The sequence below is a fragment of the Bactrocera tryoni genome, chromosome 4 (assembly GCF_016617805.1).
Source record: "Bactrocera tryoni isolate S06 chromosome 4, CSIRO_BtryS06_freeze2, whole genome shotgun sequence".
Taxonomy (NCBI): domain Eukaryota; kingdom Metazoa; phylum Arthropoda; class Insecta; order Diptera; family Tephritidae; genus Bactrocera; species Bactrocera tryoni.
The window spans coordinates 33,498,241-33,526,004 of record NC_052502.1 but is presented as its reverse complement, the minus strand read 5'-3'; the positions used below and the strand labels follow the sequence as shown (position 1 = coordinate 33,526,004).

Below are 27,764 nucleotides of genomic sequence, written 5' to 3'. Positions count from 1 at the left end.
AAGTTTCTTATATTAGGAGCAGGTTTTGAAATAACGATTACAGCGTATAATTAGAATGTTTGGGAAATACAAAACACCAAATTTTGGTTCAAATTAGTCGAGTAGTTCCTGAGGCTTTACGTTCATTGTTCAATATATTGTGGGAGTGTAATTATTTAATCCATTTCAAACTGTTTCGTCTTAAGTTCTTCATACTGTCTTCATTTGTCCCTTCTCACTCATTGCATGTCTGTTGGTGCCTCGTTGAAACTTGTTTATGGTCCTAGCTTTCGTGTACGTTTTGATGGGAAGCCTCAGGTTTCGTATCTCAGATATGTCAATTTGGTGCAGTCTATTATCGTTCGCGTTCGCTTAAATTGCCAGTTTCTGCTGAAAAATCCTCTATCCAACTTAAGAATGAAATAAAATTGAAATGCCAGTTACAGTCTCTAAAAAAGAATTCTTAAATGCGCTTCTAATACAATTTTCTTATTTTGCAAGCTTAATACTTCATTAGGTCGCCTTCAATTGTGGCAGAGCAACACGAGCGCTAAGCAAAAATGCAAAACAAACAAGCAACTAATTGCACACTAATACTAATATAATCCTGCACTCACACACACACGCCGCCTTACAATGGATAATATCCTTCAGATACTATATTCATATATATATGATCTCTGCACACTCTGACAATACTGGTAACAACTAGCTGCATGAATTGTTTCATTTTAGCGTTTTTAATCTAATTTTCATTACGACACATAAATACCATCATAAATGTCGAGAGAGTGTCACGGACATTCAGACAAACATACAAACATACAGCAGAGTAGTGAGTGAGTCCCGGCGGGAATGAAAAAGGCAAGGAGTTGTGTGTGGAGGTATTTTCAAGTGAACGTGGGAATTAGCAAAAGTAAAAGTAGAAAAAAAGAGATCATATCAAAATGTGTAGCACCACTGAAGTGCCGCAGAGTACAAGGAATGCTGTGGAGTTGTTTATTTATACTCACCATTGTTTGTCCGTTTGTTTGTGTGTGTGCGCGAGCACTCGAGTGGAATTGCTACGCGGCTTCGTGAAACTGTGACGGGGCACATCACACCCGAGCATTGTCCTTGTGACTAGGAGCACCGTCGCATAGTCGCAGCTTCATTGCCAGCAATTGTCAGGCGCCACGTAGCTTTGTCACAAACACTTTTTTATACCGTGAACAGTATATATTAAGTTTGTCACGAAATTTTAAACAGAAAATAACGTATCTGCGTGACAAGCTGACTCGATTTAGCTACGTGTCCATCTCTCTGCCCGTCTTTCCGTCCGTATCTTCTTCTTCTTTATCGGCGTAAGCACCGGACTGGCACAGTTATAGCGGAGTTAACAACAGCACGCCAGTCGTTTCTTCTTTTCGCTATTTGACGCCAATTCGAGATACCAAGTATAGCTAGGTCTTCCTTCACCTGATCGCTCCAACGGCGTAGAGGTTTTCTTCTTCATCTGCTTCCGCCGACGAGTACTGAATGGAAAACCTTCAAAGCTGGACTGTTTTTTTCCTTTTGGACGACATGACCCCCCTCGCCAGCGCAACATCTGTCTCTTGATTCCGTATATCTCGTACAGTCCATCGTTCCATCGATTGCGGTACTCGCCGTAGCCAATGCGCAAAGGACCATAAATCTGCCGCAAAACCTTTCTCTCGAACACTCCTAAGGCCGGCCAACTCATCAGATGATCTAATTATCCATTCCTCCTCACCGTATAGCAGGACGGGAATGATGAGAGACTTGTAGAGTTTGGCCTTTGTTCTTCTAAAGAGGTCTTTACTTTTCCGCCTACTCAGTCCTGTTGGCAAGAGTGATCCTGCGTTAGATTTCAAGGCCAAACTAGTCCACATGCTTTTAAGATATTCTTTAGAAATTCTGTACACGTCCCTTTCTCACCAAGAAGCTACTCATTTTTCGGAACCGTTCATATCGGACTACTATAGGATATAGCCGCTAAACAAGCATACCGAGCGAGTCCGGGTATGAAAAACTTTTTTATATTATCTTCATGAAATTTGGCACAGCTTAGTACCGAAACCATCGCTATAATTTCTGAAGAAATTGTTCGGAACGGACAACTATAGCACATAGCTGCCATACAAATTGATCTATCAAACTCAAGTCTTTGTATGTAAAACTTTCTTATTTGGCACAAAATCTTCGCGAAATTTTACACAAATTATTGACCAAGGAAGCGCTACAATCACCTGTGAAGGGTATTAAAAATAACTGCGGTGCAGCCGAAGTTAGCATTTTTTCTTGTTCCCCATACATATTAGCATTGCAGCGTGGCAACGAAGTGACTGGTTAATGGACTCTCCGTATCCGACTGCGAAAAAAATGTCAAAAACAAATACCAGGCAATGCTGCAGCGACGTGCAACACTTAGTGGCATGTCTCCATTTGTTGTGATTTGCGCGCTGTGCACTCTTCTTCACATTTATTTCGTTCGCCGTTTTTGTTACTTCACTTGTGCTTTATTAATTTGCATTTGGTTTGTAGTAAACTTTGTTTTTTCTGTACAACAACTATGGTAAGCCCGGCTTGAGCGCGTGTGGCATGCTCGTTATGCAGAGCTCAACTGTTGCGAGTGCATTTGGCATCAAAGTAAAAAACACAAAAAAATAATAAATGTAGAAGAGCATAGAAATTGCAATTCTTTACGTGATCTCAAAGGAGCAGCATATGGTAGCGTTGTTGTTGCCGCCGCTGATGTGCCTTACAGTTTCTTGATTGCGTTGATTGTGATGGTCGCTTAGCTAGCTCCGGCAGATCCCACGTTTGTACACACTCGTCCAGCTGGACAATCAAATACTAATGCTTGTTGTCTTCCAACTACACATGCATATACACACATATAAATATTTATATATGTATGTATAGTGGGTCTTGTGCGTCACATCTCCACTAACTCGCTGCAGCTACCCTTCTTCTTCCTGCCCGCCTTTGAAATTTTCCAATTTTCTGTTTTCTTCCTTTTACTTTTGCGGTCACATGTTGGTCATTTTCTCTTTCAGCAGTTTTTTTCCTAACAATTTTGCTTTCTATCTCCTTGCTGTCGCATTGTTTTAAGCGTTCCTGTTGCCGGTTTTGCCGCTGCAGCTGTGATGACCACTTTTATGATTGCTTAAATGTCAGCAACAGTCAGTTGGCATCAACGTTTATGCCACAACATGGCCACAAATGGCAACCGCATCTGTCAGTCGCACGTTCATGGTGTCCATGCTGAAGAGTACGCATGAGATTTGAATTTTCTAATTTATTTAGTGAACGATTACGGTGACTGCTAGTGGCATCGGTTGCACGGTATGTCATAAATTGAGTTATATTAGTATTTATGTTGGTCAAAGTATGTCATATGTCATGAGTACAGTAGATTTGTTGAAATTAAAGTGCTCAATAACGCTGAGTTTATAGCAAATGAGAGTGAGTGTCAACTGCTTGGCTTGAAAATTTATTAAGCGCTTGATTTTGTGACTTTCATAAAGAAGATATATTGCTCTAGTGTATATTCAACACTGGCGTTTCTGATACATATGTGTATCGTAGTCCAGGAACCGATATTTTTCAAAGCTACTACTAGTTTAGGCTAAATCGCAAAGAACGGGGTACATATTATAAAAATGTCTTTTGGCTTTTTTTCACCCGTCTCTATAATCCAGTTAATGCGAGTTTTCGAGCTTGCGCGAATTCTTTGTCTGCTATAAGCGATATCTAGAAAAAAACAATACAACCATTTTTCAATCAAATATTGCAGTATTTTGGTCAATCTGACCAAACATCAGTGTTCTGATAATCCTTTTTGACTCCAATCGTTATTAGATAACTTATTTTCAATTGTAAGCATGTCTCTGATTTCCTTGTTCTACGACTAATTCAAGCATAAATTGCTAAGAAAGCCAATGTTTTGAGGTTGATGAATCCTTCTCTTTATAAATAGATTCCAAGAACTTCCACTTTTGTTAGAGGTTTCAGGATATATTAGTGCTATTATTCAAATGTTCGATAGTATTTCTATACTAGTTAGTCTCATTCAACATTTGCTGATCTGCTTGAGATCTTTGGCCCAACAGTGAGGCTTCCTTTGGGAATACCACTAAGACTTCCCCAATTATGCTGTGCTAAAAACCCTCAATGTGCTTTCAATCCTTTTATTGAAACAGCTTCACAGGATCATACAACCTCAAAGTTGTGTCTTATATTGAAATATATCCATTTCTAAAAAATGTCAAAGGATTTTTAGCCTCGATACTACCAATTGTTTACTAATAACTTAAACCAATTCATTCAAGTTGAAATAGATTAACTCATAAAACCCTACAAAGAATGATCTGTTCACAACTCTCTTCATTTAAATACACTTCGATATACATATACTATAGTATGCTGTGAATAAGTACTTCCTATATTAAAGTAATACTGTTCAACCCAAGCACATATGTATAATGAAAAGAACCACATTCATATATTGTTTTAAGCCACACAATAGCCCTTTTTGGAGTTTCGCTTCTTTGACATCCTAACAATAACGCAGAAAGTTGATTTAAGTTTCGTTAAAAGCATAATTTATTCATTGTGTAATTAAGTTGACTCTACGAAAACATAATCAAGAGTACATATGAGAGCATTAAACTCACATGAAGTGATAGAAGAACAAGCGACTTGGGAAGGAGTTTAAGTTACAGAATGAGCGGTACATTTATCAGGGAATATTTTAGGAAATGATAGTTGATTATAAGTGAAAATAATATATCCATTTTCCATCCTATAGGAAAGTTGCTTGGAAACAATTTAATAAGAATGTTTTAATGCATTATTTTCGTTAAAATTTTAAAGCTATAGAGTGCAATGATACATATATATTTTTTTCATAAACTTATTTCTGATAAGATGTTTACACGAACGAGTGTTCCTATTGCTCTTAAGCCAATATCAGATGAGAAAAAAAAATTCCTCAGAATAATCATATATTTTTCAATAATTTTCGGCTGACGGCAAATGTATAATCGAACATGAATATGTTGAAATCCTGGTTGGCTTATATAATATTCTTACGACTGATAACAAGTCGGCATTTTAAAATAAAAAACCTTCTGAATTTTTATAAGCAAAATTCTCACATTTTTTTCATCAGTATAATTGTTGTCGTGGTTATTCTATAAAAGAAAATAATTTTAGGGTACAAAATAAATCATATTCCCCCATGTTACTGATCAGCCGATCACGGATCTCACTGACTCACCACTGTAAAGCGATTTTGACGAAATGCTCTTCGATTAATATCCAAAAATTTCTCATTTGACAGAATTCTGTTCACTGAAATACATATATATTTTTTATAGGTATTCATAACTAGTACTGCCCACATATTTGTAGCTTCTTATACATTCATAAATCCTATACACCTAACACTCAACTCAACTGGTTATACAATTAGTTAGGACTGCAAGCGCAACTAGTCAGTCAACTGTTTATTGGATTTTGCAAATGTTGATATTCTAGGTTAGGTTAACAGTGATCTCATTCAGATAGCTTAGGTGTGATACCTAAAACCTAATGCCTAATTGTTGATCACAAAGACTCTTATAAATCGGCAAAGCATATTGGGTCTATCTCAAATTTGTTCGGCACCAGTTTGGTTATCTGTCTTTGTTCGCCGCAAGTATGACTGCAAAGACTTTTCAACCTCAGCCTTGCAGAAGACAAAAAGTGCTTGCATGACCGACAAGATTATTAGTCCTACCACATAAATGCCTATTGAGCATTGTCTAGTACTCCAACGGGGTCCAGTGTCAAAACGCAGGAGTACAACGGAAATCTAAATCGTTTCCACTCCAATGTAAATGGAACAAGGGTTCCCCTTCTGCTAGCTCATTGGCTATCAGCATTTCCGCTGTGACCAGGCATCCAAACGAGTGTGCTAATAATGTAGCTTGATGATATTGATATTGAGGGCACTCAGTGAGCGATCTCGAGGCTAATACTACTGCGCTGTTGTGGTAGTGAATGTTTACCAGATTATCCTAAGAGATATCAAATATTACATTCCGCTCAGACAGTTATGTCATTTCAGTTACTTTGATCCAAGAATATAACTTTCTGAATTTTTTTAATCGGTGTAATTGTAAGGGTTTGCTGCCTATCTGATTTTCAGACAAGGTTTGTACTTATAAGTTGATATACCATACTCTCTGACTACTTTGCTACCCTAAATGATCATATGCACTCTCCTCTCCTATCTTCATATTCCCTAGGTAGAACACAGAGCCTCATATACGCGCTCATAAATGTCATAATAAGATTACAGAAATTGCAGAGCGTAAGTAAATATTTTATGTATGTGGGCGCGCGCGAAGAAGGAGCCTTTTATACAATTGTTCTATATTTTATGCCGCAGCCATTGTCTTTTTAGTGGAGTTTATTGTACATGCAACATGCAGTACAACTGCCAAAACCAACACCGCTTTGTTGCACTATTTTCTTAAGCGCAAAGCCACTAACTCAACACACCTTCCCCTCTATCTCCGCTCTCTCCTGCTGTCGCACTTTAAGCGCATAACAACAAAGATGCGCCAAAGTCATTCGACGGTACATTCAAATCCACACATACTGGCGAGCAGTGCTTCGTAATATGTGAAAGCACAAGTACCGTTTAGCAATTCACCACAAAAGCCACCAAAATGCACAACAACCACCCGGCAGTTGCAGCTGTTCATTCATTGCGGCGGTATACAACCCACACAAATCCACATTTGCCGGCTTTTATGCGATTTTAAATGCCGTTGCATGCCACAATTTTGCATCGTGTCTTCATTGTCATCCCTCACGCGGTCGCCGCTCAACTGGCAATTGCTCCCGCGTTGCGCATTTCCCAGCGAGTTTTGTCTCGCTTTTATGCATTTATAATTTGTAATTTTAAAACTGAAGTCAAACTGGATTTGGCACCGGCAAACAGCATCAAAGTTTTACACTACGCACCCCCACCCACTGTCGCCCCCACCGACAGCTCCATCTCTTTATTATTTATGCTCACGTGCATAAATATTGTTCAAAAGTGCTGGCAGGAACGGTAAATAAATGGGTTTGTGGGGATGTGTGTGCGCGCACGTGCTCGTAGGTGTGAATGAAGTTGTGCCATAATAGTCATATGTTGTCTTTGTTGGTGTCTGTATTTGTCGTATTTATTTTATGAATCTTTTTTCCTCACATGACAATGAAAAGTTTTGTGGTTGAGTTTTCCCAAAAAAAATGAGTTTTACATGTGGTGGCATCAAAAGTTGCACCTTTCTCGTTGCCCACCACACAACTATATATGTATGAACATACATACATAAATATATTTGGGAAATAAATTTATTGTGATTGCTATGAACTTTTGAGTTCTGTGAATATGGCAGTTCGAGGTAGGCGTTCCAAAACTTTCGGCTTTCAACAAAACTTCGTAGGTAACCAAGTATTCAATGTTGGAAATAATCTTACTGGATTTTGAAAAGGTTGAAAGAATATAATAAACTTTTCGCTTGAACTTTAAACCTTTATAATATATATTTTTAAGCATTTCCGTTTTCAAAATTATTTTGTTTATTAATTATTTTTAGATTAGCGCAAAAGCCTTTGAAATCGATAAAAAAAAAAGAAATAAATTCCTATAGATATTGAAATCCATGATAAAATAGCAAATATTATAGGAAAGATTATTTAACGGCGATCTGAGATTGGGAAAAAAAGTGGAGGGACCTACAAGTATATGAAATTTTAAGGGTTAGGTATGGTTTAACTGGACTTCCACCGAAACTACGACTCTTATAGAAAATAGTTATATAGCAACGTTGTGGGTAGTTAAAATAACCTCAAAATTTATGTGAAAAATTCAAATTAGTTAAATTTTGGGTTTTATATTTTTAGCTACTTATGTACCAAATATACCGTATCTTTTCGCTCTCTTCATTAAGAGCCTACTAAGGCTTTTATATTAAGAAAAGATAGATATGTATATTATAATTGTTCCATCCCATCAAATTTTAGCTTAAATAATACTTTAATTTTCTTTATTTTGTCCAAAACTATAAGCAAATTTGAAACAGTAAATTGTTGCTTGCTTTCTGAGGCACAAAACAAGAACATACGCTGATCATATCAAAGAGAAACAGGAAAAAACTTTAACTTCTTTTCTTGCATTTCTTTTAGTAACTATGTGTATAGTTTTTATGGAAGCTATAGTAATCCGATCTGAACAATTTTTTTGGAGATTATGTTATTACCTTAAGCAGTAATCCATATCAAATTTCGAAGATACCACGTCAAATGCGAAAGTTTTCCATACAAGGACTTAATTCCGATCGTTCAGTTTGTTTGGCAGCTATACATATGCTATAGTGGTCCGATATCAGCGGTTCCGACAAATGAGCAGCTTCTTGAAAAGAAAATGACGTTTACAAAATTTCAAAACCATATCTTAAAAACTGAGGGACTAGTTCGTATATATACAGACAGACAGACTGACGGACATGGCTAAATCGACTCAGCTCAACAAACTGATCATTTATATATGTATATACTTTATAGGGTCTCCGACGCTTCCTTCTGGGTGTTACAAACTTCGTGACAAACTTAATATACCCTGTTCAGGGTATAAAAATATCCAATTGATAATATTCGACTCGACACGCTTTCACTTCTTCTTGCTTTTTTCTGGCTCAGTGATTCCGCTAAGTATCCAGAGAAATGTAATTATGAAAAAGACTCTTTAACTGGACCAACTTTGGGGGAAAATGCTCTCTTTCCCGAAAAAGGCTACACTTGAGAGCAGTACAACAACTGCAACCGTTTTGGCAGTTATTATATTAAATTATTTATTTGGAAACGAACTACAGAACGATAAAAATTTCTGTGTATATTCTTAAATATATGTACCTTAAGAAAATAATATAAAAACATCGATTGTTTAAAAATTCTAACTGTAGATAAGCCCTTACGTTTGCCTCGAAATTTGTAACAAACAGAAGTATATACTGTCTGTCTTCAATAAATAACGCGAATTTTAAAATATTGCAGGTTTGGAGAGTTCAATTCTCAAATTTTTTTAATTATATGAATTGGCAAGATGGCACCCGACCCACCCGTCTATCAGAAACCGATGAAAACGTGGAAAAAGTGAAATCAATGGTTTGGAATGACCGTCGAAGACAAGAGAAGTCATGAATGATGTTGGCATATCGATTGGCTCATGACATGAAAGTTTTCCCTATGTTTTGAATATGAAACGCATGGCGGCATTCGTTGTATTTTTTTTAAGGCAACGGCCTGACTCCATGAATAATAATGCGTTGATTAGTGCCCCAAATAATACAAGCTTTTTGCAGGTAATTTCGGAAGAATTTTCAATTCTGCCTGCTTTAAGGCCTAAACCACAGCCACCATGAATCTCCCAAAAGTTCCAAACTCAATGAGTAGATTGAAGTGAACTCGAAGGACTAACTGCTTCTCGTGATACCAGATTTAAGTCTCCGGTCAGACCTTGTAGCTTTTGCCACCATCAGTTGAGCACCCATAAAACTCAATTACTGGTGACATTTATTGCTTGAATTTCAAATATCTTTTCATTAGAAGAATCTTATTCAAAGTCATTATAGACTAAGTATTATAGCACTATTTCTGACAAGACTATGCTGATATTTCGAGGCAAGCCAAAAAATACAGACATAGTGCATACTAGATTTTAGCCGCCTCTTACGGCAGACATACCTTACCACGGGCAATTCTACCCCCTGACCGCTGGGCAGAGAAATTTGTTCCAAAACTGTTAAATTTTGGATAAAAAAGCGGCGTCGGGAATCACTAAATGAAACCAGCACTGTTACAGAATTACTGAAGCCTGGTGACGAAAACATAGGTTTTAAGAATATGACGTTGAATCTACGGCTCAATCGCCTCAGTGGAAACATTCGGGCTCGTCCAGACCGAAAATGCTCGACATGAAGGTTATGCTTATTAAGTTTTAATGATACAGTGCATCATGAATCCTTGCTTCAAAGTCCAATGGTCAATACCAAATACCTACAACAATGAGCCCGGATTTGTGGAAAAATAATCATGGCTTTTTCAATACGATAATGTCGGCTTACACTTCGTTGCATGTTCGTACTTGACCAAAAATAATACCGTAACGATTCCCTAACTAATTCTCTATTACTGAAAACAAAGAGAACCTTAAAGGGCTGTCGTTTTACAAGCATAGATGGCACTAAAAGCAAATCACTTAAAGACCTAGTCGAGTTTGAGATATGTATATTTCGATGATTGGAAGCTGCGCAAACTTAAGTGCATAAATAGTGATCCATTGCAAGGTTCCCTACTTTTTTTAAAGAAAAAAAAAATGATTCCATCGGCCCGCAAACCACACCAAATAGTTGTTTTTCTGGATGAAATGGCAGCTCTTGACTCTGTTCAGGTTGTCCTTCGTCCCAAATACGACAATTTTGCTTGTTCACATACTGATTGAGCCAGAAATAGGCCTTATCACTGAACAAAATTTAGCTCGAAAATGTCAGATTTTTTTGGAACTTTTCAAGGATTTAAGCCCTGTATTAAATAAAGGAACCTGAACTTTATAGGTTCTTATTACAAATATTATGTAATATATTTGCGATTTTTTTCAAACATATATGTAGTATATCAATTATCTATAAGGCCGTAAAAGGGTGTACAGAATCTAATTGATGCTTGCTTCTCTACTAAATACTTCAATGAACTTCTCCACGTATTTCGATATGCTCTGGGTGTTCTCCGATTAGTGAAGAGATCTTAATGTTTTAAGATGTTTTGCACTCTGGGTGTTCTCCGATTAGTGAAGAGATCTTATTGTTTTAAGATGTTTTGCTATTTTCTAACTCACGAGAGGAAACCGCTGGAAGCATAACTTCTTGTTTGTTGCTCAAGTAAGGACTCAAATCTTAGTTCTGCGTTCAGATAGTACGCACCTCTAACCTTACTACTAGAAGTTTTATCGAGCATACGAGTACAATACTCTCTAAGCATTTTATATGATTTTGCGCTGCTTGTGATGCGTACACTTTTAATGGAGTTAAACAAATATAATATAACAATAGCAATGTTTATTTGACTCCTTTTCATTGTGTGGCAACAACACATTCGCGCTGAAATTAAATGCTTTTGAGTTGCAGCATAATTTCTACACACTAATGAATGGTTTTATGGTTTAGCAGCTAAGCACACACGCACTCACACTCACACAAATAAGCGCTCACACATTATGCACATATATTTAGATGAATTAAAAACAAATGCAACGCACACATGCGCAAGCATTCACCTACTGATTATGACCGTTGGTACAATAGCACAGTTTGCCAGTTTGTTTAGCATTGTGTTTTTGCTGTTGGTGGCAGCCGCGCGGTGGCAGTTCAAGTGTCAAAAACTGCAGCATTGTTGCATCTACTTGGGGCGCTTAGCGTACGCCTTCGCAACTCGCGTGTTCACAAAGTCGGTCAGGCAGCATATTTTTCATTCCAGAATCAGGCATTTTATTGTTTTCGCCGCGCTTTTGTTTGTCCCCAGCTGTTGTTGTTGCTATTGTTGTTGTACGAATGCTGCTGGCAACCGAAAGTTGTTTTAAATATATTGTTGTTGCTGTAAGTAAGTTAGTTGGTTGCCTGGTTAGTCAGCTAAATGCTGCTGCTGCTGCTGCTGTTGCCTGCTGCTAGTGTTATTTTAATGAATGGATTACGAGAATTCTATGGACATTTGCGAGGCTAAAAGGTTTAAATGAGTTTAGAGTAAGTTCTTGTTTGGTTTTATTAGTATTTCGTGTGGAATAAGTTTATTGTTGGCTTTTTTTTTATAGTCGGTATGTTTTACTTAATTTAGCAAAATAAACGGCGAGTTTAGGTGGAAAGTTGGGACCAAGTGAGATATAAGCGTTCGGAGCTTACAAAAGCGGTGGCAATAAACCTTAACAACTACAAAAGATTCCATGATTCCATGAAGAACTGGACTTTGATCGGCCAGTTTGTATGGCCGTTATGTACTGCCAATCGGATCTGAATAATTTCTTTGGAGATTATACATTTGGGAATAATCCATTCTAAATTTCGATATCTTGTCAAATACAAAAGTTTTCCATACAAAAACTGGATTTTTATAGATCTGTTTGTATGACAGCTATACTCTATAGTGATCAGATATCATCGGTTCCGACAATTAAGCAGCTTTTTGAGGAGAAAAGGATGTATGCAAAACTTTAGATCGATTTATATTAAACTGAGGGAATAGTTTGCATATATGCAGAGAGGCGGACGAAAATCGATTGAGCAGTCATTCTGATCATTTATTTATACATTTTATTGAGTTCCACATATTTAAATTTTTTGCCTGCAGTAATTGTGCTCTCTCTGAAGGTTCCTGTAGTGGTTTATTCACCATAATCAATTATTATTAAAACGACAGAGTTATTTTCTTTATTACATTTACCGTTGGAGCTTCTTAGCACCCATTTGATATAGATGGTATTCATGTTTTCAACTGCGAAGTTTACAGTATGAATAGTTCGTAAGAGTACTGATTTTCTTTTTGTGGATCAAGATTTGCTGAATATTAAGCCCCCCAAGCCCCATTACGTAATTTCTCAACAAAATTCTCTTTTTAATGCAATTCATTGCTTGCGAATGTTCTTCTCTTGTTTGCTAAATCTATTTTACTGTTTGAATCTATTAACTAAAAATATTTTTGCTAACCGTTACGTTGCTCATCCTGCGGTTGTAAGTCAGAACCAATCGTCTTTGTGTCTGTGTGAGTTTTGTCCTGAGATGTTTGGAAGTCATATGGACACTTCCAGCCATCTCAGTCACTGATTTTATCAAAGTTTTTCTATTTTTTCATGTCTTCATCATATTAGTTCTTCCCTTAGTTTTCAATTGCTTTAGTTTTAGAGTTACATGATCTCGATCGCTGCGCTTCGATAAAGGATATATTAATTTGGCTGTCAAAAGTAATCAAAATCAAAAAATAAAAGTAAAATCATAATTGATTCCGAGCTGGTCAATTACTAGCACTTACATAGTTACAATACCCTTGTGGCCCAAAGTAAATCGCAAAGTAGATATCGACATTACGCCCTCAGCTCTCAGGTTCGTCGTGTCCTAATGATAGAGATTTATGCTAAGGATTCTTGCCTGGAAGAAGGCGATATAAAATTATCTAAACGCGTCCTTCTTTACTGACGCAACTTGGGAAAAATGAAAACTAGAACACGTTGAATCCCACACCTTCGGACACCCAGTTGACTGGAAGTAGAAATAGAATACTTAAATAGATTTTTAATGCCGTTTGTTGAAATTTATCAACTATTTCGAGCCTCAGAGAGTACTGTTCTTTGGCATCTAAATATGAGCCTCTCATCTTGCAGATCAGCCATACAATCTAAGCTAAACCAATAAGGGAAAGACTCTTTCGTAAATCCATTAGAGTAGTTTAATCATTGATATATCCAAGTTAATTCCCTGTTTCATAAAGCTATATTCTTGGAGAACTTTGTAAAGTTATTAATATTTAATTCATTGTCTATACACTAACCACAAGGATATAGCGAAGTGCATATGAATTTGCAAAAACTAATTTATTTACCTATGCGCATTCTTTTAATGCAATAATAATGAAAAAATCGGGACAAATTATAGCATCGATCAAATTTTAACAACCTAAGTTTAAATTAAAAACGTTACCTTCGGCTGCACCGAATTTAGAATAGCCTTCACAGCTGCATATCTTGCAGCATAAAAGTGTAAAAGAAATAATTTTCTTGATTTGGATTGGTAAATTTGTATGGCAACTATATAACTAGTCGTCCGATCTGATAAATTTGTTGGATAATTGTAGTGTTACCTTGGATAATTTCGCGAAGATTAATAACCAAAACTTCTATACAAGGATTTAATTTTGATCCGATCGGTTTGTATGACAGCTGTATGCTGAAGTGATCCCATAACTCCGATTCCGACAAATGAGCTTATCCTTAAAGAGAAAATTATATGTCAAAAACTGAGGGACTGGTTCTCTACACGCAGACAGACTTGGCTAAATCGACTCAGCTCGTTACGCTTCTGATTTATAAATATATATATGTATTATATATATAAATACTTATTCTAGCTTTACAAATTTCGTTGCAAACTTAATACATATATTATTTTCAGGGTTTACACATTATTGGGTGAATAGACTTTGTGGTTTCAGGCGGAACCATAAAGAGCTTCTGCAAAATATTAAGGGCAGACTTAGTTTCTGAAATAAAATGAAGTTATTGGATTCCATATGATTTATTTTTGGTCAATAACTATACCTAGTAACCCAAAAATCAGCTTCGTTTAGTCTAAGACTTCCATTAAAAAAAATAGTACACAGACGACAATCTGGTACAAAAATCACGGACTGATTGAATTATAATCAGATTTTCTACCTTTAGTTAGTAGTGGTGTTTGGTTCAAAATAGCTCAGGTTAGGTTATGTTAAATGTCAGATCCTTCAGCACTGTGGGGGGATAATGCACAGACATTTGTATGCCAAGCGAAAAACTCCTCCTTTAGTTGTTCCTCAATTATCGGCAGAATCACCGAAGGCTAATACTGTCGGAGTGGATAGTCACCACTCTAAAGAAGACTGCGCTCCGGAACAATCGATATACTGCTAGCTTTATGGTAGTCACCTTGGCTTGGAAGACGCTGCAGTTGTCAGGACACCAAAACCTATATAGAATCTTCCACCACCATACTTTACAATTACCTGAAATATTATTTTCACAATTTTTAAAAGTTTGGAGTAAAACATGTATAAAAGGTCATGAATTATTTAATTTTTTCCCAACCTTGGCAACTCTATTCACTTGTACACGTGCACCTTAACAGTTTCAACCCTTGAGCAAGCTTACAAGCCAAACACCAACAAATACTGCACAACAAAACAAAAATCACATAGCAGCAAAAAATAAACAACAATAAAGTATCGCAATTTACGAGCACAGCCCCGAGTTGTGGAAGCCACACTGCACATTGTGCTGCAAACCACGTGTTGCCCACACTGCCTAAAAACAGCAATAACAACAGTACCAAAGTGCGATGTAAACAAACCGGCAATGCAAAACAAAACATTGCACGACAAATGCTCACATTTACTCTCACATCGGAGAGAGCATAAAACTGAAAATGAGCACTTACTGGCGAAAGCTTTCAATCGACTGCAAAGCATATTTTGTAGCTGCACGGCATTGCTTGGCTGCAAAGCTGCTGCCGGCAAACGAATTTTCCGCTAAAGCGATTCGCCGCGCCGCACGAAGTGATGAAACTACCGCCGAAGATGTTGACCAGTCAGTGTTTGGCAAAGCGTGCGCGTGAACAGTTCGCAAATTGTGCCCGACGGCGCGTGAAAATCGTGAAAGCACTAAGTGCAATATAAATATTTAATTGAGCGGTGAAAGCAAAACGACTTACAATAGAATAAAGTGCCGAAATTTTGATTTTACGAAAACGCTTAGTGAAGTTTTAACACTTTCGTGTATGATGGGCGGTGATTATTATTATTAGTGTGTGAAAAATAATTTTTGTGGAATTGGTGAGTGCAAAGTGTTGCAGATAATGCAAAAGTAGTCAATAGTAGTAGTGTAAATTGCAACCGCGACGAGCTGGGCTAATAAAGTTGCTTATACGCCGTGTGCTACGCGTGTGAATTAAACTTTCAAAAAATAAAAAAACACATTTTTTTTTGTAATTTTTCCAATTGCCACAAATGCCTGCTTGTCACTGTTTTACATGCTGGAATTTAGCATCATTTCACGGGCAATTAAATCACTGCAATTGCTGCCGTCAGCGCATTCGCTTTTGTGTTGCCAACACCGGACAACCGGAGTCAGACGGCGACCGCCGACGCGCGTTACGTTGGCATTTCTCGTTTAATTGATTGGAAAATCATATAATTTGACTGGACAGAACCGTGCTGCACGCACTCATTTATCACACATTTTTTGCCATGCACCGTTGCACTTGCAACATATTGACAAGAGGCTATAAAATCGAGCGATATTTGTTGCTTTTGATGCAAAGCAATAATTTGTGGGATTCTACTAGCTATCTGCCTTAACGTTTAACTTTCTTTATTTTTATACCCTGAACAGGGTGAAAAAAGTTTGCCACTAAATTTATAATATCCTTTCCTTCTGGATGACGGATACCCCTTAATATATACATATATACATATACATATGAATATATAAATGATCAGCGTAATGGGCTAAGTCGATTTTGTCATGTCCGCCTGCTTATTGGTCTATGTCTACGCGAACTAGTGCCTCAGTTTTTCAGTTATCGATCTGAAATTTTCGACATCTCAACTTCTCTCCCTGAATCTGCTCATTTTCTGGAATTATCGGTATTGGACCACTATATCATATAGTTGCCATACAAACTGAACGATTAATAACTAAAAATATAATGTCATATCCGAAGAAATTTTTTTGATCGGGCCACTATAGCATATATGTACATATGTAGCTGTCTTACAAACTGAACGATCAAAATCAAGTCCTTGTATGGAAAACCCTTCTGTTTGAAGAGGTATATTCACGAACTTCCGCACCTGTTATTGCCAAAAGAAATGGTGCGATTTCTGAGGAAATGGTTCAGATCAGATCACTATAGCATATAGCTGTCATACAAACTGACCGAGCAAAATCAACTCCTTCTATGAAAAACTTTTTTGTTTGACGATATTCTATGCGGATTATTTCCCAAATCTACTACATAATTTCCGTAAAAATTGTTCAGATCGGGCAACTATAGCATGTAGCTGTCATACAAGCTGACCGATCAACAACTAATTATTTTTATTTGTGAAGGGTATAGGTTCACTAGCTGGAATTTTCTGGAATTATCGATATTGGACCACTATATCATATAGTTGCCATACAAACTGAACGATCGGAATCAGGCGCTTGTATGGAAAACTTTTTCATTTGACGAGATATCTTTACGAAATTCGGTATAGATTAATAACTATAGATATAATGTCATCTCCGAAGAAATTTTTTTGATCGGGTCACTATAGCATATAGCTGCCTTACAGACTGAACGATCAAAATCAAGTCCTTGTATGGAAAATCCTTCTGCTTGAGCAGGTATATTCACGAACTTCGGCACCTGTTATTGCCAAAAGAAATGGTGCAATTTCTGAGGAAATGGTTCAGATCAGATCACTATAGCATAAAGCTGTCATACAAACTGACCGATCAAAATCAACTCCTTCTATGAAAAACTTTTTTGTTTGACAATATATCTCCACAATATTATATACTGATTATTTCCCAAATCAACTATATAATTTCCAAACAAATTGTTCAGATCGGATAACTTTAGCATATAGCTGCCATACAAACTGACCGATCAATAACTAATTATTTTTATTTGTGAAGGGTATAGCTTCACTAACCCAATTTAATTTTTTCTTGCGTTTTTGTTTTTTTTTTTTTGTTTTTCAATTTTTTGTTTTTGTACTGGTATATTTACACCCAGTCCGGAGGCAGACCAGACGTAGACCATTTAACGGTTTATTGTTTTATTTGTGCGCCTGTTTATTCAACTCTCGTTGAGCGTTTGTTTACTTACTCATCAATTAATTAATTAATTAATAATTTGTGCGGAAAACTCAGCGAGAGTCAACGCTGAGTCAAGTGCAGTTGCAGTCACGCGCTGACTTCTGACGCATCAGGCATCAGTGTATGACCGGTGTTTATGGTTGCACGCATCGTTGAGTACATTTAATATGTGGCAATAAAATTGTGTGCATTAAATGTGCCACGTGTGTGTCTGCATATAACGGAAAATGCCAAAACAACAACAAAAAGATAAAATATAAATTTACACACACATACGCAAGTAAAAATAACAATTAAATAAAACAATACAATTAATTGATAGAATGCTATAAATTAAAGAAGAAAACCAACTACAACAGTTAAGCGTAAATCAAAGTGCCCATATATTTTTCGTTTTCTCTTGTTCTCGTTTGTAGTGCGTCAGCAATCTTTCGGCACCGTGTTTGGCTTTCTTTGCCATGGTGAATGATACTGTCGACATTGCCGCACATATTTTAGATTTTAATTTGGACTCTTCGACGTCACTGCCGCAGCCGCAAAATCATAACCTACAACATTCTACTAGTAATAGTACGCTGAGAGTAGCGAAAAAGCAAACGAAAGTGCACGATAATTTGGCCAGGCAAGAGCAGCAAGGTCAACAAATTACAAGCAATTTGAATATATTGCCGAATAGCGCTGAGAATTTGAGTTGGACCTTCTTTGAACATGTTTCCACATTGGACAACCAATTGCGCGGCGATGAAGAGGTGAGTGCAGATATTTGCTTTTATTTGTTTCGCTAAGTTATATGTATTCTTAAGTGCGAGAACCGAGAGAAACTATACGAATGTCCAAGTGTTAAGAATTTTATGAAATTTTAAGAAATAACCAACTTTGCTAGAGGAGAGTAGTTTTCTTCATTTCTCTTTTTAATTTATAAAAAAAAATCATTTCTTTCTCCGAAAATTAAATTCGATGTTACAGAAATTTTGTGTAGAAATCTATCGCAAACATGTATAGAAATGTTGGATCATAGACTTTTTCTATGAGGAATTTTCCCCAACATTTAAAAAATTTTAGAATTACGAATATATTTTTTCAACACTCGAGAACATAGTAATTTTGAATAAGTTTTTGAGTATGAATTAATAAAGATAGGCAAAAATTATTTTTCTCACTAATTTCTTCTAATTTAAATTCAATTAAAATTTTCAATTATCTCGGGTAATCGTAGGGAAGTAAATACTCTTAAGTTGATTTACAACAAAATTTTTTTTTATACAGTACATCAACATTATCCAGTGCAAGTCAAAGAGCTTGGTTTAACTAAAACTGACTTAAATCAAATTATAGAAATGTAGAAACTTTTCTATTCGACATAAGCTATTTTTCCTTTTGAACATTTATCTAAAATTCGCGTTTGCATATAAAAAACTACGTTATTCTTCGAAAACTAATTCTACCTAACTAAATTTTTTTTAGAATTTCGTAAAAATTGAGTCCAGAATTTTTTTAATTACATTAAAATCATTTCCAGGCGCCTAGTTTATCTTCCCATGCTTTTCTCAGATCTCTATAGAATAATGAACGTATTTTTATACGTTGAAAGCACAGCTTTTGACTAGAGGCTAGACGTGGTTTTATGAGCTTGTCGATTTTCGTTTGTTAAAAGAAATCAAGCTATCAAGCGATTTGTTCGTGAATTCTTGGTATACCAAAAAAACTGTATCGATGGCCCAGCCTCCATATTCTTCAAACATGGCTTCGACCATGAGACCTTTTCCTATTTCAAAAATGAAAGAAAACTTTGAAGAGCGGTCGGTCGCTTTACAAATTATATGAAAATTGCTAAAAGGCTTATAAAGGCTATCCCGAAAATGGAGCTTAAGAAGTGATCCGACGATTGGAAGGAGCGCTGGCATAAGTGCATAATATCGAATGCGAACCATTTTGTTTATGCTATTCATTCAAACCTCATAAATAAATAAACATTTACCCCACAAATGCATCTTGTTGGTAATACGCGTAGTATACGCAACATTTTGGCACACCTAGTGTGGAAATTTAAATAAATATATATTTTTGTCCTTGCATATTTCTACATTCTACAGCTTTAAAAATAACATGGTAACAATTGAAATGTAGCCGCTCAGTTTAATCAGATCAATAAGTTTATTTTTAAATGCACAAAACGTCATTGAATTATTATTTCTTTGTAAATAAAACGCAAAAGATTTAATTATTCATCAATATTTATTTTGTCACCTTCAAAGTAATCCCCATCAAATGTAATACACTTCTGCCAACGATTTTTTCAGTTATCTAAACACTTTTTATAAGCAATTTTTGGCATGGTCTTCAGCTTCTTCAATGAATTTGGTTTCATCCTTTTGATCCACTGAAAACGGGTTCCATAGAGCCGCAATTTCAGTTTGGGGAATAAGAAAAAACACACGGAACCAAATGTGGTGAAAACCGTGGCTGATCAATGGTATTCATTGCGTTTTTGGCTTTAAGTTCGGTCACAATCATGGCTCGATGGGATGGTGCAGTATCATCGTGTAAAATCCATTAATTATTCTTCCACAATTCCGGTCGTTTTAGATGGATGTTCTCACGCAAATGTCTCAATTCGACAAATAGAACTCCTTATTAACCGTCTATTAATAATGATGCCCCATGAATATCGAAAAAAAATGACCATCACCATGGTTTTTGAGCGGCTTTGGTGTGGTTTTTGGTTTTGTCTCATTTTTTTCCCTCCATTCCGATGATTTTTGTCTTGTTGACATGTCAAACTCGTAAACCCGTGTCTCGTCGGCAGTTATAATGCTATCCATGAATGTGCGATCGGAATTCGCACTATCAAGCATGACCAAAGAGACCTTTTTGCAGTACTATTTTAGAAAAAATTCAGCTTCTTCATCACGAGTCGTTTCATATCCAAAATATCCACCAAAACCATTCGAACGGACTCGCGAGAAATGTCAAATTCTCTTTCCATCTCTCTTACACTGACGATTTTCAAGCACCATATCCTCCACTTTTTTAATATTTTTATTGGTTGAAGAGGTCTAATTATACCACACACATCGGCAGTTATCTTATTAAACTTGTATTTCTAATAATAATATTTTTTTTTTGCATAAAGTGAATAAACCCTTGAGAAAATTAGACGCTAGATAATTAATATCAGGACAATTGATGGTGGTATGTGAGGCACTTTAGGGAAACTCAGAGGGCATCTTTTTCTGTTAATAGTTAATAGTTAAAATCTGGTTCATATCTAAGCCCTATCTACATATGTATACCTAATATAAGATCAAACTTCCGGTTGGCTATATACCATATATATTGGCCATTATCTTAAGAAAATTAACTGAGCGCTTACTAATGGATATGCTATAGCTTAAAGCTGAAAATAAATGGAATTCGTCCACGATTAACCAACCTACAAGATACAATGTTTTATTTTCATTATTGGAACAAACCCCATATCGAATTGTCGGTCAATGTATGACTTATTTATATATTTATTCAAGTTTGATTGTAATCCGTTCACGATTTCGTCGAACCATGATTCGCAATATTCGCAAAAAAAGTTTTTGACAACAAAAATCCTGGAAAGTTGCAAGAGTAAGCAATATTCGGTTTCGTCCCAACTTAGTTATTCCTTACATTTTATTTGTTTTTGAGTTTAGCCAACGACAAGACTACAATCACTGCAGCAATGGAAGGTTATATTTAGTAATTTGGAATAGCGAATAACTAACTTAAAATATATGTTTTTTTTCATATTTGGCATATCTTAATTAATTATATCCATATATAGAATGTGTGAATAGGTACATAATCAAAATTTTACTTCAGGTAGAAGTTTAGTAAAAAAATTCACTGTATGTATGCCGTCACACTAGGTGTACCTCTTAAAATATTTGATCTTTAATAATTTTAATTTTTAAGCTAACAGATCAGCCCAAGCGAAATAGCTGGAAGAAGTATAGATAGAATTAATCAGCATCACAGCCCTTTTCTTATATTATTTTCAAAAACTAATTGGTACTTTCATTGGCCATTATAACAGAACTTCATCTATATTATGGCGATTTACATAAAGATAATTTAATCAATTCCAATTCCTAATTTTATCAATTCCAGTACACACCTTTACCAAACACAACAAATTAAGCGCACAAGACTGCAGAGGCAGCAATTTCTTGATAAAATCAGCTTTACGCATAATTTAAAACAATTTCAGCTTCCATGAAATCACACACATATACACACATGCACATGCTTGCATGAGTATGAGCAACGAGCACCTTTCGAATAGCCGGAAGAAAATGAAAATGTTATTCATTTTATAGGGCGACCGCAATTACATCAATTTTAGAATGACAACAATAATCAATTTTTAAAGGCGTACACATGTTGTTTACAGTTTTTGCTATCACACAAACACACACTTATATATTTGAAACTTGTTGTGCTATAATAGGCGAACACTTGGTCTACTCGTTGAGGGAATTTCGAAAGGCCTAAAGATGCCATGCAACTACATGTATGCATGTGCACCCTTAAATGTGTTTTGTTGAGCAAGAACGTGCAACTATTTAAGCGCTAAATGTATACACATGTGTGGCTGTTGTAACCGCACGCACAATGTGCCACAGATAGGAACTAATGCGTTGACAACAACTGTGTCGACAGACAGACAAAACACTCAGCCAGCAGAGTCTACTAAAATGTAAAGGTTACTTGGGTTGGGGTTATTATTAAAGAGTCTGCGAGTGGCGGAGCGGGGGCCTGTTGGGCGGCCGCTTGTGCTTTACAGTGTGGTCGACACAACATAAGCGACAATAGTAGAGTGGCAACATTAAATTACACACATCCGGTCAGGATATGCTAAACACAAGCAAAACACACGTATGCACACACATAGAAGCAAATGGTAATTTTTCGGCAGCGCCAGATGTGTGCGACATACGAATGCAATGAGCATGCCACATGCCAACACACACACACGCCTATGCGTTGAATGGCTCTGTCGAGCATAGGGTTTTAATATAGTTGTTGCCCGTTGTTGTACGTGTTCTTGTTGATATCTTAATGACATGGCAGTGCATGCAGCTCAGCAACAGTTTTTCATATAGTTACACTCGTTGCTTATTTTTGCTGTCACTTCTAATGTTGCAACACCAATGCGATTGTGGTAACGGCCACAGACGGCATCACAATCAGACCACTAGGCGCAAAATATTTGCACACTTGTGATTTGGAGGTAACACGCCACTCTGAGGAAGGTGGTAGTTGCCTTGAAATTCACCACTGCCAAGGACAGGTTTCTATAAAATATTTGATGTTTCAACAAACAGTGGAACATTATGTGTTTTTTATTGTGATCACTAAACTAGTTTTAAATGGGTATTCCGGTCTAGGAGCACGAATATTGTGTGTTTTTTGGATGCTATAAGTAAAAGGCAAAACAAGTAAGGAAGAACTATGTTCGGGTATAACTAAACTCTTCATATTCTTGCAACTTGCAAGGATTAAAACCAGGGAAGTCAGTTCAAGTACATAAGGCGTGTTAATTAAATGAGGTCTAGGGCGAGTCTTCACCCGATTTTATTCAAAAATGTACCTTTATTAGAAAAACACGTTCTCTCAATTTTATTAAGATAACTCATTAACTGACTGATATATTCGGTATACATTCACCCGAAAGTTCGAACATTTTTAAAAAGCCGAAAAAATCGAATTTTCCAGATTTTTTTCTGAGAAAACTTTTCAAACTATTGGACCAAAAATTTTTACACATACTATTATGGTTACTTAAAAGAACTACAACTGATATTCGGGAGCTGCTCTCAAAAGTTACGCTTTTCGGTTACCACTATACCACTGAACTTGATCCTTTGAAATTCAAAATTTCGACTTTAAATTGTTTAAAAAAAAAAAAACAAATATTTATTGATTAAAAAAATTATTTTAATTTATTTCTTCCAAGCACTCTGAAATACCCTTTGCGTGTAACTTCGAATCCCGGAACGAATTTTCTGTGCATATTCTTAATAAATGGTTGTCAAAAAAGTCTTGCGGTATCTTTATTGAATTTTTTTTTTTGCATTGAAATTGAAATGAGTTTTTGATAACTTATGCCCAGCTCTTGACCGATGCTACGGCTGCTACTATGCCGGTTTCTTTCGACTAATTCAGCGATTTTATCGCAATTTTCAACAACAGGCCTTCCGGAGCGTGGCGCATCTTCGACCACCTCTACACCAGAACGAAAACGTTGAAACCATCGTTGTGCGGTGGAAATGAAACTGTATCGGGTCCATAAACTGCACAAATTTTATTGGTTTATTTTATTAATTTTATGTCGTATTTTCTCATTATTTTGCTCCATGTTTGCGACGCTACACTCACGAACGACTTAAAACAAACGACAATCAATCAAACACGTGTTAGCGCGTGAAATGAGCTTTCCAAAAAGGTATAGGTATGACCCGATGCGACGAATAAAACTAGAACTACGCGCTTTCAGCACCAACTAGCGAAAATACCGCAAGACCTTTTTGACAACCTTTATATTATATGTACAATAAGAAATGAAAATTTTAAAAATCGATTTTTTGAAAATTCTAACTGTGTATAACTAACCCCTAAACCAGATTCAAACAATTTTTGACACATAGAAATACGATCGACAAGAAAGGATTCTCTCTGAATTTCAATTATAAATTTACTGAATTTCAATTACTAATTTACTAAACTATAAGTACTGAGAACCAAATATTCCGATATTTATTTGTAATTTAAAAATACACAAAAAACTGAAAACAAAATTTAAAAATGTCATAGGCTGTTAAATTTGGTGTTGGGAAAAGTAGGACGACAAGTATGTCACTATTGCAACTTTCCAAATGAACTGAAAAAAATTTTTTTTTTAATATTTATCTAAATAAATACCAAATGCTGAAATTTGGTTAATTGACAAAAAAACAAATAACTTTCAAGTTGGGGTGCCACGTTAATCCGTTAAATACAACTAGAGAAAACATGACAAGCTTTTTGAAAAAAGTAGTTTCGAGAAAAACGCGCCCAAAGTTTTAGCCAGTGTCAGTTATGCGCATCATGAAACTAAAATACCATAAATTCATTAAGAACATATGTTAGTTTTGATGGTTCTAACTTTTAGAATATTAAAAAAAATAACAGAAATTTCAGTCTCGTGTAAAAAATATTACCTAATCGTCTCTATTAATGTTGTCGATTTCAAAATAGTCCCCATTCAATTTTATGCACTTATGTGAGCGCTTCTTCCAATCACACGGAACCGTGGTTAATGTAGAGGCTGGTAATCGTCGCATTATGTGTTTTGATTAAGAATTCATGAATAATTTCCTTTATCCATATCTTTTAAAAAACAAAATCGCCTAGCTCATAAAAGCCCAACTAATCTTAAAGGGTGCCACAGACAAAGTAAGCAATAAATACCAGCTGGAAATGGCAACGTACTTCAGGTGTATGTATATTAGTATAATAAAAAAAAACAAATTTAACAAGTGGATTCTGCCAAACCTCGAAATTTTATTTTAAAATTTCCGTTATTTTTTGAACAATCGTTGTATATCAAAAATATTAGCGAAAATCCTAGAATTTTCTTTGCAATTAATTTTTAGAGAAAAATAGAAAATGTTTCACATAGAAAAATATAATCGCTTTGAATCTTTTTTTTCAAAATTTGGTATTTGTATTACCTTAATCAATAAAATTTTGAACCCAGGAGAAAAAACAGAGCAGTATTCCTCAAAATTTCTATTTTTATTTTTATTGTACTACTTTATTCAATTTGGTTAGCAATGAAATCCTTTCGCTTGTAATAAACTCATCACAGCTTTTCTTAATGCTTGAAGAATTTCTGAAATTTTAAATTTTTTTTCTTTCTTTGTGTATGCTTTTTCATAAAAAACATTTATCGGTAGTTTGAAAGCGCTTCACCATCAACCTAATTTAGACATGCTCAGTAAAATATTCTGTTCTGATTATAAATCAAATATGAGTACTAGATACAACTATATAAATATTCCTAAATATTTCCAAATGATGCTCTGATTTCAACTAGAGGTTTGTGGTAGTTATCAGATAATATCAATGATAATAAATAAGTATTTTTCAAAATGAATTTATGCAACTTTTGGAACATAAAATATGCTACATTTTTATAATGTCTGTTTAGACCTCGGCAAGAAATGTACTTAAAAAGTTTCAAACATAAATATACCTCTCCGTATCCGCAGCAACTTTTCTCAGATAGCACTAATTTCAGCGACGATTTGCCTCATACAAAAAACTTCGTATAAACAGCGATGAGTAAATAAAGAAGAGTTGTAAAGAACTTTGTTGTTGAAACGCTTTTATAAACCCGAACCCGAACGCTAACCCGAAGATCTTTTAGTATTTTTTCGAATTTATCTTAGCTTAACTTATAATGGGGCGACACCTTTTCGACCATCAATTATCTATTGTCGGGACTCTATTGTGCACTTTTTTAATATTTTTACATTTGCCCACTTTCTATTTTCCCCAAGAGGCTACTCCTTTGAAGGAAACGAGACTATCGGACGACTTTAATATATAACCATATTAACTGAACTATCGGTTTCAAGTACTTGTATGGAAAACGAGATATCATTTAGAATTTTTGGATTGTTTATTGCTATTTGATGTAGTTGTGCAGCCTCCGAAGAAATTGTTCAGATCGAATCATTATAGCATATAGCTGCAAACTGATCTATCAAAATCAAGTTCTTATAAGGAATCTTTTGTAATTGTTTTTTTTGGTTATTTGGTGAAACGGTATATTTATGACTAATTCTGCTTTTGAAAGATTAGAACTTAACTATAATGTTTCATGTGTGTTTTATTCACGAATTCAACTTTGTTTTTCGCTTTATGCTTATTGCATGCTTATTTCATAATATATAGCAATTTGACTTTCATATTTTATTCAGTAGCTCAAATTGGAGAAAGTAGGCATAAAAATGGCTTTTGTTTCAGTCTGGTCTCAGTTTAAGTATGCTTAATTCGCATCCTCGAACTCACATACAAATATACGCACATATTCCGCAGTCTCTTTTAAAGTTTGCCTGCTTTACATTTGCCCAAAAATGATCATAACCCCAGCGTTGGAGTGGACTTTTCAATGAATGAGCTGCATATGTTACACATACTATACAAAGTATAAGAATTGACATACATAAGTGTAAGCGTAAGCTTGTGCGCCAACATACAGTTACGAGGCGGTGTGTGCGTGCTTACGTGCGTAAAGACACCAGACGACATTTTATGAGTACATGTCTCCAGCGTATAATGGCTGCAGAGTCAATTGTAGCACATGTACATGTAAGTGTATGTGTGTGTGGTTATAAGCTTATGACGGCATGCGTGTAATAACCGCTTGTCTGCAGATACTAAATCAACTCAATCGCATTTGCATTCATTTCATTACACGCTGAAAACTTCCCCACCAACAAGCAACCCAAAAGGCGAGAAGAAGGTGTAAGCCATGGGTAGAGGGCATGGGTTCATGATGCTGGCGAGTAATATTCGCCGAACATATGTTGCTTGCCGGCTGTAGGGTACACTATTTAAAGTGAAACATACCCAGCACCCGTATTTTTGCAACACATTTCGAGGCAGAGAGAAGTGCCTCCAACTGCCAGGCGCAACACACTCGCGGACATACACACGTATGACTACTTTTCACTCTCAACAAGCGGATTATGGGTTACATTCATAATAATAAAAGCGTTTTCATTTAGTCGCCGTACAAAATATCCTTCTGCGATATCCTTGTGAGCGCTTACAATTTGGCTTGTTTTCATTTCATTGCGACACAGCGCACGCTGGTACATATACATACACACTCACATATAAGCATATAGCTACATGCAAACAAACAAATTTGCGTGTAAGAGGAAAAGTAATGCCACGGCCATACGTGTGTGAGTTCATGGCCGCAGTCGGTGTCTCATTGCGACCACCGAAATTGCTACACCGACAGCCGGCGCATTTTACCGCGCAATTGTAATAGCAAATG

The 27,764-nt window shown here is 36.0% G+C and overlaps 1 protein-coding gene across 1 annotated transcript in view; it reads left to right on the top strand.

Annotated features, from left to right (window-relative positions):
• Positions 1–27,764, top strand: part of LOC120774283 (myb-like protein P) — a 127,145-nt gene that overhangs the window by 47,288 nt on the left and 52,093 nt on the right. The window contains exon 2 of the mRNA XM_040103775.1: positions 18,094–18,426. Within this exon, the coding sequence (XP_039959709.1) occupies positions 18,136–18,426 (291 nt within the window). The 5' untranslated portion in view covers positions 18,094–18,135. The remainder of the gene's footprint in view (positions 1–18,093; positions 18,427–27,764) is intronic.